The sequence below is a fragment of the Psittacula echo genome (assembly GCF_963264785.1).
Source record: "Psittacula echo genome assembly, chromosome: 3".
Taxonomy (NCBI): Eukaryota; Metazoa; Chordata; class Aves; order Psittaciformes; family Psittacidae; genus Psittacula; species Psittacula echo.
Genome location: NC_137736.1, coordinates 34,660,148 through 34,676,482, shown reverse-complemented (window position 1 = coordinate 34,676,482; position 16,335 = coordinate 34,660,148). Strand labels below are relative to the sequence as shown.

The following is a 16,335-nucleotide window of genomic DNA, read 5'->3' as shown; positions in this document are numbered from 1 at the left end:
CCAGGCCAACATGCCAGCTGCTGCACTGTGGGCAGCTCCCAAGGCCTGGCTTTGGTCTCTGCCCTGCCAGGCTCCTACGGCAATGCAGACATGGTCAGAGGCAGCAAACATAGTTAAATATATATCCTACCTCCCCTGAGCCTTAAATGTCAAAATGAGAGACACTGTAAATGGAGGTTGCCACTCAGCATGGGCCATAAAATAGCTTTATTGGTTGTGTGTTTAATTCTACTGGTTGCTGTGTATGGAAGAGTAATTCCTCATAAAATTTCAAGCACAGACATATGAGAGGAAGTTTCTTTCTAGAAAACAAACTTGTGGATTGGTGGTGTGGCACCTTGAGCTGCTCAACCCCAGGACATCTTGCAGCAATGTAGCCCAGAACAACTCCTTCCCAGGGGAAGGCAGCTCCCTGCAGGAAGAGGTGTTTGATAACGCGCTCAGCTCAGGCAGTAACTTCTGGGTTTTGGTCTGAGGTCCCTCTCTCACGAGCAGCTCCCTTCCCATGGCTGTACTTGTGTGGTGCCTGATGGACTTGGCAAGGGCATGTTTGTGTGCACACTTACTGCTTGTGGTACACACCCAGCCAGGAATAACCATTGTGTTTCTCATGATAATGATTATGCCATAAGTATTCCTAATGTTTCAGAGTTAAGCTGATATTAAATTATAATGTTTGACTTATTCAATCATAATGTTTGCTTTCTCCAAAAGATATTTAGAGCTTACCTCTTTCATAGCATCATCTATCTGTTTTAATTCCTCATAGTGGTCCCTGGATTCCCAAAGGGGCTGGAGCATTACCTCCTCCACTTCTGGGAATAGCTAGGTGAAAATAAGGAAAGAATATCAACATTTCATTTTGTATTTATTAACTTGTATGTGCTGGAAATGGGGTGAAAGGCAGGGTGTGAATTGTACATCCCCATTTCCCTGGCTAACTAAACACCTGATGTAACAAATGCTGAAGCTCTGCATGCCCCTCTTCTGCTTCTGGCCTTGGGTGGCTTACCTTTGTTACTGTTTCAAACATGGGGATGAGAACAAACTTCAGGAAGCCAATCTGTGCTGTTGACTTGGTCACTTTATCACGGTCCATGAATGGTGCCACTGGAAGCCCCTCAGATTTTTCTCGATCACTCTGGAACAAATCCAGAAAGAACAAATATTAATCATGGCTAGAAGCCTTTAAGGGTAGTAATGTAACAAGCATTAGCTTGCTGCTAGCTAAAGAGCACTGGGCTTCAGGTACGGATCTCAGTGGTGTCTGAAGATAGCACAGAATAGCAATAGGCTTCCCTTGGGCCAATGCATCCTTCACTGTTTAGTGCAAGTTTCTGAACAGAGAACTCTGTTCAGTTACTTCTGCACAGCACTGGCATGAAAACGTTGACCTCCAGGCTTCCAGGTCAATAAAGCCACCCAATTCCCTTTCCAAATCTATGACATTTATGAGGTGAAACATTTCAGGGCACTCAGAAGGGTGTTAATGGCTCTTGCCACTCTGGAAAAGAAAGAATAGGTCTTTGATTTCCTCATCATTTTCTGGAGAGTGATTATTTTCAGGTATTCAATGAGAAATTACATCTCCTTCTTTACTGATTATTAAAACTAGTTCTGGATGGCCAGGTCAATGGAGAGTAGTTCAATTGACTGCAAAATGTTTACCAAGCTACATACTTCACCACGTAACTTATTGTTTCTATGTGTGTGGGTTCATGTGCAAGGAGGTCACAGACTGTATGCAAAAAATATATCCCGTAGCAGATTTCTCTCTCAATTACTGGGTCTTTTGGCACACAGTATCTTTGCTGGATGGCCAGAATAGTAAGTCACATGGATACTGTAATTTTGAGTAAAAAGCGGGAAATGCAGTGGGCTAGAAGTGTTTCTGACACATCATCCTAGAGATCTTCTTGGCATGAACCCTATCAAAATATAGACAAAACACAAAAGACAGCTCTGGCATCTCCTCCTTGGAGCACTGCAGCCATGTGTTGACTGAGATCCCACTGTTGCAACATGTACATGCAGCTTGGGAGTCCATGTGCCAGGGATAGCTGAAGGCTTCTGTTCCAGGAATCCTTTTTTAAGCAATCAGAAACTGTATTCAGCTGAGAATCCAGTGAGGAGCAATGACTTGTGGAGCTTAAAGTTTGAATTTGCAGACTGTGATGTTCACACGCAGCAAAAAGTATCAAAAATAGTTTCTATGTGATAATTGATAATTTAATTGACAAGTTTCTCTTGCCCTTTTGTCTCAAAAATCATTTATATGTCAAACAAACTTGCTTTACAGAGAACAAGCTTAAGTCTGCTAGCATTCAGATGTCTAGGTTGCTGCTGTCGTTCATCTGCAAATTACATTCATTTGCTTTCTGAACAGTTTCTCTTGCTGTCATCCTTCTCCAGCTTTCTGCAAAAGAAGTCTTCCCATCCCAGAGCTAGACTGGTCTGTCAGAGATGGAGCACCTGTAACTGAAGTGGGATTCAGGAAGAGCAGCCCTCCCTCATTCTTACCTGCATAAAATATTCCTCTAGTAAGCAATCTACCCAGGGCTCCGCTACTTCCATTGGGCGCACTTCATTGGAGATATCACAGCATTTTATCAGTACCATCTTCAGCTGAAAGAGGATAATAATTTAGTACTGCAGTCTTAATGCCAGCCCTTTTTTCCCCTACTCAGAGCCTTTCTCTTTACAATGCACTGGGAGGCAATGTTTTCAAACAGAAAGGACAGTTTTAGAATGAAATCAGAGGCCTTAAATGATCTGGATTGGTTTCCATTCTCTCAGTTACTCTGTAAATCACTTATCCCCTCTCTGCCTTGGTTTCCCTGTCTGTGGCACTGCTATGGGTCACAGTGGAACGTGTGCTTATCTGCTGCATGAAGAGATTCAGCCACAAATGACCATGAGGTTGTTCATGAAGCACTCAGAGGTAGCTGGGGAAAGACTTCCCTGGACATCAAAGATGACTGAATTGGGAAGTAGGGGAGACTAGAGTTTGTACTATTGTGGACACTTTTTGACCCACCATAATGGACAATATGAATTTGTGACCTGACAGAGTAAATATAATTTTTTCCTGATGGGACTCCAGGATTTCTAAGGCTGGAATGATCTACTTTATATAGAGCATTTTCAAATTGCAATTTTTTTTGGTGGGGCAGAGAATGTAGGAAGGATTTATGTTTTTTAATAATGTATATTGAATCTTGGGTTTTAAACAAACAAATTTCAATATACAAGCTTTCACACTGTGCACAGAAAAACCATAATCCAGAAAACGTCTTACACAGGTCATGTGTTCTTCATTTGAGTAATCAAAATTTTCCATTTTTTCCTTGAAAGAGTCCAGTATTTCTGCATGTCTCGCCATGTCTGTAGCCAGGATTAATGTAATTATCCCCTAGCAAAGAAAACATGTTCACATATTAACTGAACATTCTTTACAAAGTCTGCTATTGCAGAGCAAAGTAGGGTCTTTCTTACACACAAGAAGCCCCAGATGCGGTACATAGTTAATACCTAAAGGGAAAGTTTCTGACCTGAAACTGCCAGGCAAATTGGAAGAGGATTATAAAGAGCTCGTGGTATACAAAGACCATGGTTGGACTGGCCTGTAACATTTGTGTGATATTCCAGAGACATTGAGGTTTTTCTTTTCTGATTGACTAATTGTGGAAAAACAAACTGTACAACAGGATGTTAAAAGCCACGCTCTGCTTGCCAAGATCCACTATTGGCTCCTTGGAAAGCACTATAGATTTTGCTGCTGACTCTTAAGGGCCCTAGGAAGAGATAAAGATCAGTAGTTGTAGGTGTCCTCTGTGCTCATCTTCCTTGGATTAGGAGCTTTGAAATGCCCAGATGCAGAAGTCTTAGGAGCTCAGTATCGTCCTGCTAGGTCGAGTTTGTGATGGGTAAACATGATTAATTTAAAGTTGAAGGTTTTCATACAGATCTGTCTATTTTGGGCTCACACCTGCTTCCTGTACACTGGCAGAATCAGTAACTCCAACCAGACAAGTATCTGAACCCTTACATTGGTCTGCTTTTTCATTTGGTATGTAACAAAAAGCACAAATGCTTTTTCATTTGTGTGGAAACTAAGCCTGAATTTTGGCCCTTACAGCTCTAATGGGAATTGTAGCATTGTTCACTGTCTCAGAGATAACTGTGATGACTCCCAGCCCACCAGAGTCTCTTCCAACAGTACAAGTGCTCTGCTTTTGTAAATCTTTTCCCATTTTGAAGTCTCTTTTAATATTAATACAATGTTCTCTTAAAGCATAAGCTTCTGCCATGAGAGCTTAATCCTTTCCCAGTCAGAGCTAATTGGCTCCTTCAATAATATAAATATCTATCCCCCAAATGTCATAGGCTTTAATAGTCAGGATGTACTCATTATTTCTCAGCATGACATTCCGGGGAGTGCTGCTGTGGAAATTTTCCAAGAATCCCTCTTGAATCCTTACAGTGTGAGGGGCTTTTTCAGTCCTACCCTCTAGGGAGAATGATTCACTTGCATTGTACAACAGGGAAGCCTGCGAGTGCTTTTGTCTTCAGGAACGGTTTGTACGACACAGAGGGGAACAGCATTCATACCTGTCTTATCTGTTTGAATTGGTCCTGGTTAACATTGGAGAAAATGTTGTATTCTGGCTGGGAAATGATCTGAAAAGCCACAGCACAGTGGTGGTTCTCCAGTGGGGAGATGTCATTGTAGCGTACCGCAAGCTCAGTCCGTGCATTTATCTGATAGCTGATGTGAAGAGAAACAATGAGAAATCCTGCAGATGCACACGAGCTGCTCTAAACCATGCTGCTTACTTTTATTTACATTCTTCTCAATACTTATTCAATTAGATGAAGTTTGGTTTTTGATCGTTAATACCAAATCAGATGTGTTGAGAAGATAGACTTTATTTTAATATCATCTCAGGCACTATTTCCCTGTAGAAGCTGGTTTGGGTTTTGATTTGGCTTGTTTTGGGTTTTTTAAAATTTTAATTTTTTTTTTATTTTTTTTTTATTTTACCAGGTGTCTGTATTTTAAAATGACATAAGACAAAGAAAGAAAGAACTGTCTGGGCTTCATTCAACCCCCACTAATGTTAATGGAGAGATTCTCACTGATCCCAGTCAGAATTGGGTTCTGCCCTTATTTAACGAATTGCTACAAATAAATTAGATTCTCTTTTGTTCACACACATACATGCACACAAAAGTGTCTATGGGTCAACAATTATCATTTCATCACATGATAATAAATAGAATAACATGCACTTCATTATTTATAATTGTGAAATACTGTGGAAGTTAAATCGCGGTTTGCATTTTTGTGTAATTATTCCATTTCAGTCAATAGAGCTATAATAAGTTATTCCCTCTCTCTCATCGTACAATATTTTACCTTGTTTTCTCAGCAGCAGGAGAAAGTGTTGGAATAGAAACATGGAAAAGCATTTTCCTTACAGAGCCAAGGACAACTGGCAACCCCAACCCAGACCTGAGTTTTGTGTGTGAAGCTCTGCTTTGGCCTATGTGTGAGTGAACACCAGCGCCTTGGGGAAGGTCATTGCCAGCTCAAGCTGTGAGAAGGAGAACCTGATCTACCAAAACTGCAGCTGATATTACCTTCCCAGTGAATTTTAAGGGACAGACTTACGTATTGTTGTAGCCTGGATGGTCCAGGTCATGGCACACTGCTGCAGTCATGAGAATCAAGATGTCAATTTGGGAAAATTTTTCCTGTAAAATACAGGACATACATATGCTTTCTACTTCCACTGTCCCCATAAATGAATATAAGTGAAAAATCCACACACATTTACTATTTAGAGAAATGCAAATCTGAGCAAAATGAAGTGTTTTTCCACAGATCAATTTGCTTCAGTCATGAAAGAATTCTGCCTTCCCTTCCAGTAAAAATGACTCAGATTTGCCTTTGTTGCATTAAATAACAGCAGCTCAGAGGAGGCAATTTGCTTGAAACTTGTTATTACTGTGGGGATCATATAAAAGCACTGAGATATTGGTATAGTCATTTGAGCATCCTGATTAGCTAGGGGAGGGCTGGAAGATAGGTTAGTTGCCATTGCGTTCTGCATTAACTAAAGTTATAAAAAGAGTGACAAAAATTAAGTGTTGCATTCCCACAGATTCTGAATAGGGCAAACTTCCATTAAAGAAAGCTTTTCTTCACACTCCTACTGGCAAGAAAATACTTAGGCCAGTAACTGAGACATTTAGCTATGGAGAAGACAGGGGTTTTTTTACTGAACAAAATCTGGTTTGTACAGAAACAAAATGATTATATAGACACAAGTTATCCAGCCAATGAAAATAAATTATGCCTATAGTTTTGAACAATGTACAGGTTGAATGAGAATCTTGCGTACTGTACATGCAAGGCATTATTTGAAGTAGCTCACCCAGGTGCAAGCACACATTTGGTGAAAACCTCTTGTGGGAATATTCTGTGTCACAGATGAAGACCATATCCACAGATCATAATTCATCAGGCTTTGGGATCTGATTCATTGATGTTTCATGCTATCAGAGTGTCAGAAGAGCTTCAGCGTACAGATTTGGGATATCCAGGAGGTGAAGGTAGCATCCCAGCAGCCTCAGAAAGCTGTGCAGGTGCTTGAGGCCTGGGATGGGATGGCTGAGTGGGCAGACAAAGGTGGAAATGAAACACTTCCTCCTTACCCCAGGAACTAACCAGTGCAGCTATTGCAAAGCTCATCACTTGCTAGCAGGCTGGTGGCCTGTTTTGCAAGAAAAGTGGCACAGGTGTCATAGTGCTGAGTGGATGAACATGTGCCCCATGATAGAAATGAGGTGATACTATTGAGGTGGAGGGCATACCTGGAGGCTGCAGAGCGAGATCATGCTGTACATCATCTGAGTCACACAGAAGCAGTGCCGGAAATTATGGAAGGGGTTGTTTCTGTAATTGTCATGAATACACAGCTGCAGAGAGAGGGAATGGAACAGTCAGAGAGAAGAGCTCTTTCCTTATAAACATATGATTACAGACGCTTCTCAACCGCCCTGGAAGAACTTTATATCCCTACAGGCATTCTATGGAGCCCAGTATTATTTTCTGCTAGGACAGACTGACAGCACAAAGGCCTTCTGACACTTTCTGCCTTACTATGGGAGGGCGACAGATTACTGCCTTTCAAGAATTTGTCAGCAGGTAAAGCTCATAGCAGCTTCTCTCATACCAGCTAGCAATGGGTAAACATCCCAGTACAGTCAAGTGAGATAGTCCTATCAGTGTTGAGACAGGACTCTGTGCTCTTATCCTGAATTTGTATTTCAAACTGTGAAGTGGTTAAATGGTGTCTTTGGATGTGTAAAGAACTCAAAGTACATCCCCATTCCCCTCTCTTGCTGAATGCAAATTGCAGCTTTGAAATCTTCAAGGCTGAAATGTAGTTGTTATTTCATTTGCAAATGCTCAGAGGTAGTACTTTGGGATGTGTTGCTTGGCAAAGTGAAGATATGAATGCACATTCCCTGGCTTACCTATGTGGATTTCCTACGCTAAAGCATCACGGGTGAGAGCAAGCCATATAGGCACATGGGACAGATTTTAACTTTCTACAGATCCTGGCTACGTGCCCTTATTACAAATGCATGCTCAAGCTTGTCTTTCCCTGTGTCCTCACTACTGTCAATATTGGACTATCTGAGTGAAGCTGGCCCAGCTGGGTTACCACATGCCACAGTCATTCTTGCAATGTACTGGAGAGCCTTTGGTGTCCTGTTCTGCACAAAACAGCCAAGCATCAGCAGCACTGCTGGACCCCTTCCTCTGAATCATCCATAGCCTGGACCCTTATGCACATGCCAGAGCCCTTGGAGAGCCCTTATGCACACACTTCAATTACTGAGCCTGAACTAATGACATGGACGGAATTTGTGTCCCCTTCTCCAGCTGAATAGTTAATTTATTTTAAAGAGTCTTCAAGCCCCATCAGGATCAAACCCTTCAACCTGGGACCTGACTTCTAGGAAGACTTAAAGCCCTGGATCAGGTCAAGAGAACTGTGGGTTTTCAATATCTGTTCAGTATTTGGGGGCTTCATTACGAAGCCGTTCAGATTATTCTGCAGCAAGGACTTTGGTAATATATTATATTATTTTAAAATAAAAACTAATGGCACAATATGGTTGACAGCCAGGCTCATGGGTGGTGGGCTGTATGTCACAGCCTCAGCATAGAGACCGTAGTCATGCCCAGGCACTGTACAGCACTGCATGGATGTAAAGTACACAACCAGCAGTGGAGTCCAGAGCATCCCAGGGGACTCCTGACTCAGAGCACTGAAGGACTGGAGTGACTGTGTTGCATTAGTCATCTGTCCCTCCCCTTTCTGGAAGATTTCTGTAGCCAGTGGATGTGAGAGCAAGAAAGCAAGCATATGCATGAGGTGGCTTTTTCTCACCCACTTAAGTTCAAACTGATTCCCATACTGTGCCTGGGGAAGTGTCATAGTTTGAAGTAGAGTCCTTGAGGCTTTTTTTAATCATCTTTTTTTTTTTTTTTTTTTTCTGCGAAGTCAGCATTTAAGGAAGGAAATCTCACCCTGTCTTACCTTCATAGAAAATACATAATAAAGTCCCCTTGTTCAGAACAAGGCTGTCTTAAATGCTAGTGGTAGCCAACTACTTGGAGACACAAGCTAACAGGAAGCTGCCTGCAGTAGTGCATGTGGGTGGCATGTTGATGTGTGTTGACATATCACCTTGTTCCCCATGTTTTCAGGCTGTGAAACAGGAGGAGGAAATTTTCTGTTTTATCTACTCTGTGCTAGCCTTGTTTGCATTGGGTTTCATCCCACCCCTTCTGTTCAGCTGCCTTCTAAGGTCAACAATACTGAGCTTTCCATCTGCCTTCTTCGGGCTAGAGTTCCTAGGTCTTGATCACTTTTTGTATCTCCTTTAATGTGGCCGTACTACGTTTCTAAAAAGGCCTAGAAATAAATTTCAGGTAAGCCTTATGCCTCTATAGTGACATGGTAAAACAGGTCCATTTTATCCCTCCTTCCATTCTCTGATCAGCCTTGTGCCTACTTAGCTTCATTGTGCACCAGAACACCAAGCAGTGGCAGTCACTGTCCTGTGCAAGCTCATGCCCGGGTGCTTTCTGCTCTTGCTGTACTTCATGATGATGAATTCAGAGTTTGCTTTGTGTTTGCTAAATAGCTTCTGGATTTGTGGAATTTGTTTTGGCCCTTCTGGAAGTCTATATCCACCATGTAAAATGGTTTCCACTATTCTATGCATACTCTTCAGGTAATTAGAAGAGATTAACGAGATATGAGTCTTTGCTACAGGAATTGTATGAAACATCTATATAATGAATTTCACATCAGGAAGTTTTTAATTACTATAATAATCAATTTGCCAAATAAAGATGTAATTCTTACTAACTATAATTCTTCAGGCTATACCTAGATCCTTTCTAAACAATGGGTAAAATATTTACTGTTCTACAGTTCTTTAGGAATGTGGCAGCTTTTTCTAAGAAAACCAATATATTCTTCAGCTTTTCAGTAAGTGCTTTCTCATGCCCCCCTTTTGACCTGAAAACTCACTGGTTTTTAGATCAGTGTTTCTTCTTCAGACATCTTAGTTTTGTATGATCTTAACATTATCATGTCTTGCATCTCTGCAGCATTCTCAACATTAAAGACTAAAGCAAAGTTATTTGGCTTCCCAGAAATTCCTTTTCCTTTCTGACTTGCTCCTTTACTCTCCATGTAGTACATCTAATAGTTATTGCACATACTGGCTTTGTTGGCCATATCTGAAAATGCTTGTAGTGTCTCCATTTACAGTAGGTACCAAGAGCATTCACCAGAAATTAACTGCTCTCAAAAATAGAAATCTCAGCAAATGCAAAACAGTTATAAAAACATCATCTGGGACCATTAGACTGCAAACATTTGCTGAAGTACTTAAGTTTTAAGGATTTGTATAGATTGACTGCTTTCAGTGGGATTCCTCAGGTGAGTCCAGTTAATTCCATGACCAAAGGTCTTCTTGATCAATTTTTGATTTTAAAAATTTTCAAATATGAGTAATTTTAAATACTTACCAACCACCTCTTCAGCGTAATAGGATTGATATTGAAGTCTTTTACCAATCCAAGATCATGGTACATGTGTTCCAAGCAACTCAGCATCTGTAGCCACCAACAGATAGGTTATTGGCTTGGTAAATATCACTTTGCTTTCTGATACATTGCAAAGTGAATTTTCTCCTTGCAAGCATCGAATAATTGCAGAGCTTTCTTGTTAAGATGAAAGAAAGATGTTCAAAGATTGTGTGATTAAAGACAGTGCAAGAGGGAAGATAGAGAGGTTCTGAAAGCTTTTTGAAGTAGACAGATTGCTGTTGACTTCATAGGTTTTGTGGAGGGCTTTGAATCATACCAGCTCTCCTTAGTAATTGCGATTCATTCATTTCATAGCAATGCCTTCTCACAAAAAAGTATTGCCGTTTTTCTAATTCAGCTGGGATATGTTCTAATGCTTGTTTAAAACATGGGAGTTTTCCCACTGACTCCAAAGGCCCTGGCTGTACAGAAATGGACCAGGCCCTAGCTGTATGGAAAATGGCAGCAGAAAATAAGATTCTTGAAAACCCCTTTTATTCTAGATACGTGTCAATATCTTCTTTCTTTATGACTTCCTGTGACTTCCTAATGCTATTATCTTGACTCATATTTGTTGTGTAACAAAAGGTCTACCAATATAACCCTACAAAATTGCAGCAGGTTTGTGATCGTCTGCTCCTGTAAACTGTAACTATGAATTCCAACAGCTGAACTGCAAAGGCAGGCTGCTCTTTTGAGACAACATCTGCTCTGCAGTAGGAAGGAGGGTGCAGGTAATGTATCACTACCAATCCCAATTAATCTTCTGGACTTGAAAATAGTGGAAAAAGAAAGGTATTGATCATCTGATGTGTTTGGGCACTTAACAGCTGCCACCAGACAGAAATGAACAGGAGTTCAGGAGTTTATATATCTGCATTCCCATTTCTGAAGGCAAAATCTGCAGGGGATGAAATGTAGCCATTAAATTATTTGATGCAGTTCTTAGACTGTAGAATGATGAGTTTTAACATGATGAGTGTGATGTCACAAATATGGCCTTGGAGACATTTCTAGCTAAGTTTCTATTATTTAGGCTCTTCAAAGCTCTCCAGAAAAATGATTTAATCTAACAAAAATTTATGTTTACCCAGGGAATATACATAGTTCGTGCAGTAAAAAAGAGGCTGATTTTGAGTCATCTGAACAGGAAGAAAGAGACTTTCCTGCAACATTTCATGGGCAATGTCATGAGCTGAATGATGCTCACATCGCAAGGGTAGCATTTTGCTGTAGACCACCATGTCCTATTCCTGATCACTGAGGTAGAATATATGTTTGGCAATAGTTTCAGAAAAGACTTTCTGAGACAACAGGCTGGTTCCAGAAGGGCTGAATTACTCTCAGAAAAATCTATCTCCCCCCAGCTGTTGCCAAGACAGCTTTTGGTGAGTGATCGGGTGACTGTAGTTCCAAAGCTCCTGTGCCTGAGCATGTGAGAATCTCAGTTTTCATTTTTAGCTTTCTTGGTCAACAGCAGAAGCTTGAACATTGGACTCTTCTAAGGCTTAAATGAGTGGGCATTTGATAAAGCGAACACAAGCTTGCTGCATAGTTCTGTTTACTGAGATGCTGCAGAGCACATTATTAATTTGCTTGCAGAGGGTAAGGTTTAATAACCTGCCTGCCCTCCACTGAACGTGAGCAAATGCTCATTGCTAAACAAGCATTGGCAGAATTGAAATGTTCTCTGTAAACATAAACCAGAGATAAAAGGATAAGATAAACCCATGTGGTGCTCAGCTCACTAGAGATTGTGTGGTATCTTATTTCTGAGCAGCTCTCCTCCTTTCAGGGCACGTCTAATCTCTGCATTCTCTTGTTAGCCTTGTTCATGCCACCATATAGTGTTTCCTAAGATTCCAATTGAGTTACTGTGCTAAAATAATATGCCTCAGCACACAAGAATCCATGGATAATGGTTTTTGTCTCTCTCTATTCTTTCTTAATAGTCAGAGAAACAATGAGCCAACAGTGTTATGGTCCACCTGGCAGGTCGTAATTCTCCCTTGCTGTAAAGACCTGACAGGCATTAAAAAGCTGAGACCAAGCCATTTTGCCTGAGCAGTTGTATGACTGTGGTACAGAGAAAAGGGACTGGAAAGGGAGCAGTAATTGCAGAGAACTAGCCTCAGCTTGGCACGGACCACACAAGGGAAGTTCTGCCAGTCTCTGCAAATGGGAGATGGACCTAAAGCCACCAGAGAGGCCTTCTGTTAAAGCCGGATGAAATATCCTGAAGGGAATATCTTGTTCCTGTGTGTGGTATGGGTATTTTTAATTGTCATGTTGACCTACAGGTGCTGAACCAGAATGATCCTTATATACACAACATCTGATTGAGAAAGTAATTAAAGTGATTGCTGCTGGGGTGCTGCTAGAGCTACTCAATCCTTCCCTTGGGAAAAACACAACACTAAACCCCTACTTTAGTCCTGCCCTCCCTTATACTTTTCCTAAGTTAGATTTGCTCGTATTTGCTGAATCTAGTTTTATATTAAATTGTAAGCTGGCCATTACAGAAACATCCTTCTCATTCATGTTTCCACAGAGGTTTACACATGGTCCTTTCAGAACCTTCTGCAATACAAGTGACAAGCAATGAATAATACTAGTATCAGTAAGAAAAATAAGACAATTAAGCGAAAGGAAAATACAAATAGGCTGCGCATGCAGCTCTGCAGCCTCTTCAGAATACACCGCAGGAAAAACCCTCATCTAAAAGGGTCTGAATCAATGTATGCACCTCTGGCTTCATACAGCAGCATGCTGCTTTATTGATTTGAGCAGAGTTGTTGATGATGTGCTTGAACATACACTTTGCTAGGGATTGATTTGTTCAGATAAAATGGCACAAGACAACTCATGTGGCAGTAATGACAGTGTATCAGCTGTTGTGGGACATTATTAGGAAAAGATTAAAGAAAATACAGAGAGGAGTCAGTGTATGATAATCAGCATAGTCTATCCAGCATCTGTTGGGAAAAAGTACTGTATTCTGGTGTAGTATGAAAATCAAAAAAGGATAGAGAGTAAGGGGCAGAAAAGGGGAAAAATCCCACAGGCCATCTCAAAGGGCTCTTCTGGCTTTGTTGGCTCTCAGAAAGAGCTAATCCAGCTACCACAGCATCCTTACCTCATTGGGCTCCCACAGCCATACGTCAAAGGTTGGCTTCCGAAGTGCTTCAATGGTTTCCTGAGACAGCATGTACTGCAGACAAAAAGACAGTTGGTATAAGGGTTCCCCACCCTGGCATGGGATCTGCTATTGGCATGTCCTTGGCACTCCCAAGGTTCTATTCATGAGGGGTTTAGCCATATTTCCCAAGGAGATAGCAACTGATCTCTCGCTCTGCCTGCCCAGCCCTTCTCACCCTCCCCACCAGCTGCTTGTGGTCAGGCCAGGATGCCCATGCCTAGCAGGCAGCAAGCCCCTAGGCAGCTCGCTGGTCAGTGGAGATCCTTGTGGAGCAGAGAGTTGAAGAATCTGGGAGAAATGGGAAGAGAGTGGAGGTGTTATGGATGGGGTTATGGGTAAAACCAGCACAGGGATATAAAGGACACACGTCTCAGACCTATCCCTGGCTGCACTGAGTTTGTTGCCTGCAGAGCATCAGCGACATTCAATGCAGCCAGTTATGTCTGGATGGTGTGAAGTGTCTACACTCCCAGTGTTAAATTAGCTGATGGGTATGATATATTTACTTTCAGATGATTTATACTCTCATTTTGAGTATTTTTTCAAGAACACCCACATTTTCAGATTGGTTGTCAGCTTGCAAGATTCCAACGATTTTTTATCATTATGCTCAGAGGCTTAGAACAAACCCAAGCTTATCATCCAGTTATGATTTGTGTACAAAATGGAAAAAAGGAATGTGGGGAGTTGAAAGAACGGGACTCTACCTATTCAGCTTTTCTAGACTCCATTCATCAGAGTCTTTGTGGGCCACAAAAACCTTGTAGCTCCGCTTGGCCCATTTACCATGGCTGTCTCTAATTAGTCTGGGCTTACTGTACTGAGCAGGTAAATGAAATTTTCTGAGCCATCAAACTGCTGATACTTAATCCAAGGCAAGAATAACACCAAAGATTAATTTCCTTCTTGAGAAGGCAATTGATTTTGCATTTGCACATATAATGTACATTGAATATGATGTTCTGCAAGAAAATTGTGAATTGGCAGTACACATTTGTTATTTGATAACAAATGTGTGTTGCTGAATAAACAGCAGAACTTAAAATTCATTGCTCTGTAAGGCTCTGAAGGCAAATATGCAGGGGTGCATGTCCATATCGTACACCTGCAACACACGGGACCATGTGAACTTCAGAGTGGCTGAGCCAGCTTTGATGTGTGCAAGCAAATGACCACTCAGAAACTCTGATTTGCACATGTGAGCTGGTGTATTGTCAAGGTGTGAGGTGGGCACTGAGTAGACATAGCCTGAAAGCTCTCAATAATTCCCGTGGGCAAAGACTGATGGTGCTAGGACCAAAGATGCTGTGTGCTTCATGGTTTCAGCCTCATTCATCGCTGTGGATTTCTGCTTGTACTTGCCCAGTAGACATTTTTATTCAAGCATTGCTGTTTTCTCTAGTAAATACATTATCTCATTTTCACAGGGACAATGAATCACTCTGGAGAGAATCCAATGTCACATTTTCTCTTTGTTTCCCTAGGTGAAGCATCCCCATAAATTACTTTTTAAATTAAAAAAATAATCCATTAGGAGAAAACACGCAGCAGCACTATTTTCAATTAGAGTACAACATTATAGGCTATTTTTGATTGTTTGCTCTGAGCATGGAAAATAAACAAATATAACTAGACCAAAGAGCTTTAAATGTTGATGAATGCAAAATGTTCATTAACATTTCAAACACTAATGAGCTTTCAAATATTAAAGACTACTGAGGATCCAACTTTAAGTCACCACAGGCAATGACAGCTTTTTTCCATTGGCTCCCAGGGATTTTGGATCAGGCTCTGGATTTAGAATAGCTAGGATGTAGATGGCTAGTGAGTCATGCATTGTAAACCAGCAGTTGTCAGGATAGCAAGCGTGTGGTAGGATTCTGGGAAGAAAAAGCATTGTGTGGTACCTTTGGATAGGATGGTACATCCCGCCGGGGAGTCAGTCTCTTGTTTTCATCCAAAAAGCTGTACTTGCAGGGACAGTTCGTCCTGAAATTAAATATGCTACTCTTAACATCGTGGGAACAGAACCACAGTGCCTCAAAAAATGCTGGAAGTACTCTGATCTCTCAGTAGGCATCGCTTGGAGAATTACCCTGCTCCCCAGACTCTCCCTTTCTAATGTGGGGCTGCTCAAATGCTTTAAAAGTGTGATCCTCTTTAGGATTTTTTGCCCTTGTACAGCTTGTTGAAGTTTCTCTGTCTATTTGAATTCAAGTGAGGAGCTTCTCTATTCAAGCATGTGGATACCCCATAATTTCTATTTAAATCAAGTAACTTTCAGCAAGCAGCTTGCTGTCTGTGGCAGGTGTAGTTGTCTGAGGACACCAGAACCCTGACAGGGGCCACACTGAACATGGACTCTGTCACACCTATGCTTATTTACTAGTGTAGGCAGTCACCAAGCCCGAGGCTTACTTCAGCCCAGCTCCAGGCCTCATAAAAGCTTGGGTAAGAGCATCCATTTTGATGGCTTGACCATCTTCCCTGCTGCTCTTCAGGCAGGACAACAGCAGAGAGGTGCAGTCTTGGCAGATGCAGTCTGCTTGGCTCCCAGGTCCTGGAGGAAGTGAGCCGTTGCCAGCAGTTACAGGTAATTAACACTTGCCTGTTTTTTAACACCAGCACCCACTGACAGTTGTCTGCTTGTCCTTCCTCTGCATGTCCTTCCTCTGCCAAGCTGACGCTGATCTAGTTGAAGATGTCCCTGCTCATTGCAGGGGGTTGGACTAGATGAAGGGGGTTGGACTAGATGACCTTTGAAGGTCCCTTCCAACCCAAACCATGATTCTATCCCATCTGAGCAGAGGACCACAATGGTGTGAGGTGTACACCAGCCTTACAGCCTTTGCAGAACATCTAGGTTACTGCACTGCAGTGTGAGAGCAGTTTTTTAACTTACAGCCATGTGGGGCACAATAAAACGTAGAGCTCTGTGGTGTCACCTGTAGCA

General features: G+C 41.6%; 1 protein-coding gene across 3 annotated transcripts in view; it reads right to left on the bottom strand.

The window, feature by feature from the left end:
* The window catches only part of PDE9A (phosphodiesterase 9A), a gene marked incomplete at both ends in the record, with an annotated part of 48,536 nt that overhangs the window by 902 nt on the left and 31,299 nt on the right, over window positions 1–16,335 (bottom strand). For all 3 annotated transcript variants that reach the window (XM_080612739.1, XM_080612740.1, XM_080612741.1), the window contains 10 exons: window positions 730–825; window positions 1,013–1,141; window positions 2,521–2,625; window positions 3,299–3,412; window positions 4,612–4,768; window positions 5,675–5,757; window positions 6,880–6,984; window positions 10,124–10,210; window positions 13,320–13,394; window positions 15,290–15,371. In XM_080612739.1, the coding sequence (XP_080468865.1) occupies window positions 730–825; window positions 1,013–1,141; window positions 2,521–2,625; window positions 3,299–3,412; window positions 4,612–4,768; window positions 5,675–5,757; window positions 6,880–6,984; window positions 10,124–10,210; window positions 13,320–13,394; window positions 15,290–15,371 (1,033 nt within the window). The remainder of the gene's footprint in view (window positions 1–729; window positions 826–1,012; window positions 1,142–2,520; window positions 2,626–3,298; window positions 3,413–4,611; window positions 4,769–5,674; window positions 5,758–6,879; window positions 6,985–10,123; window positions 10,211–13,319; window positions 13,395–15,289; window positions 15,372–16,335) is intronic.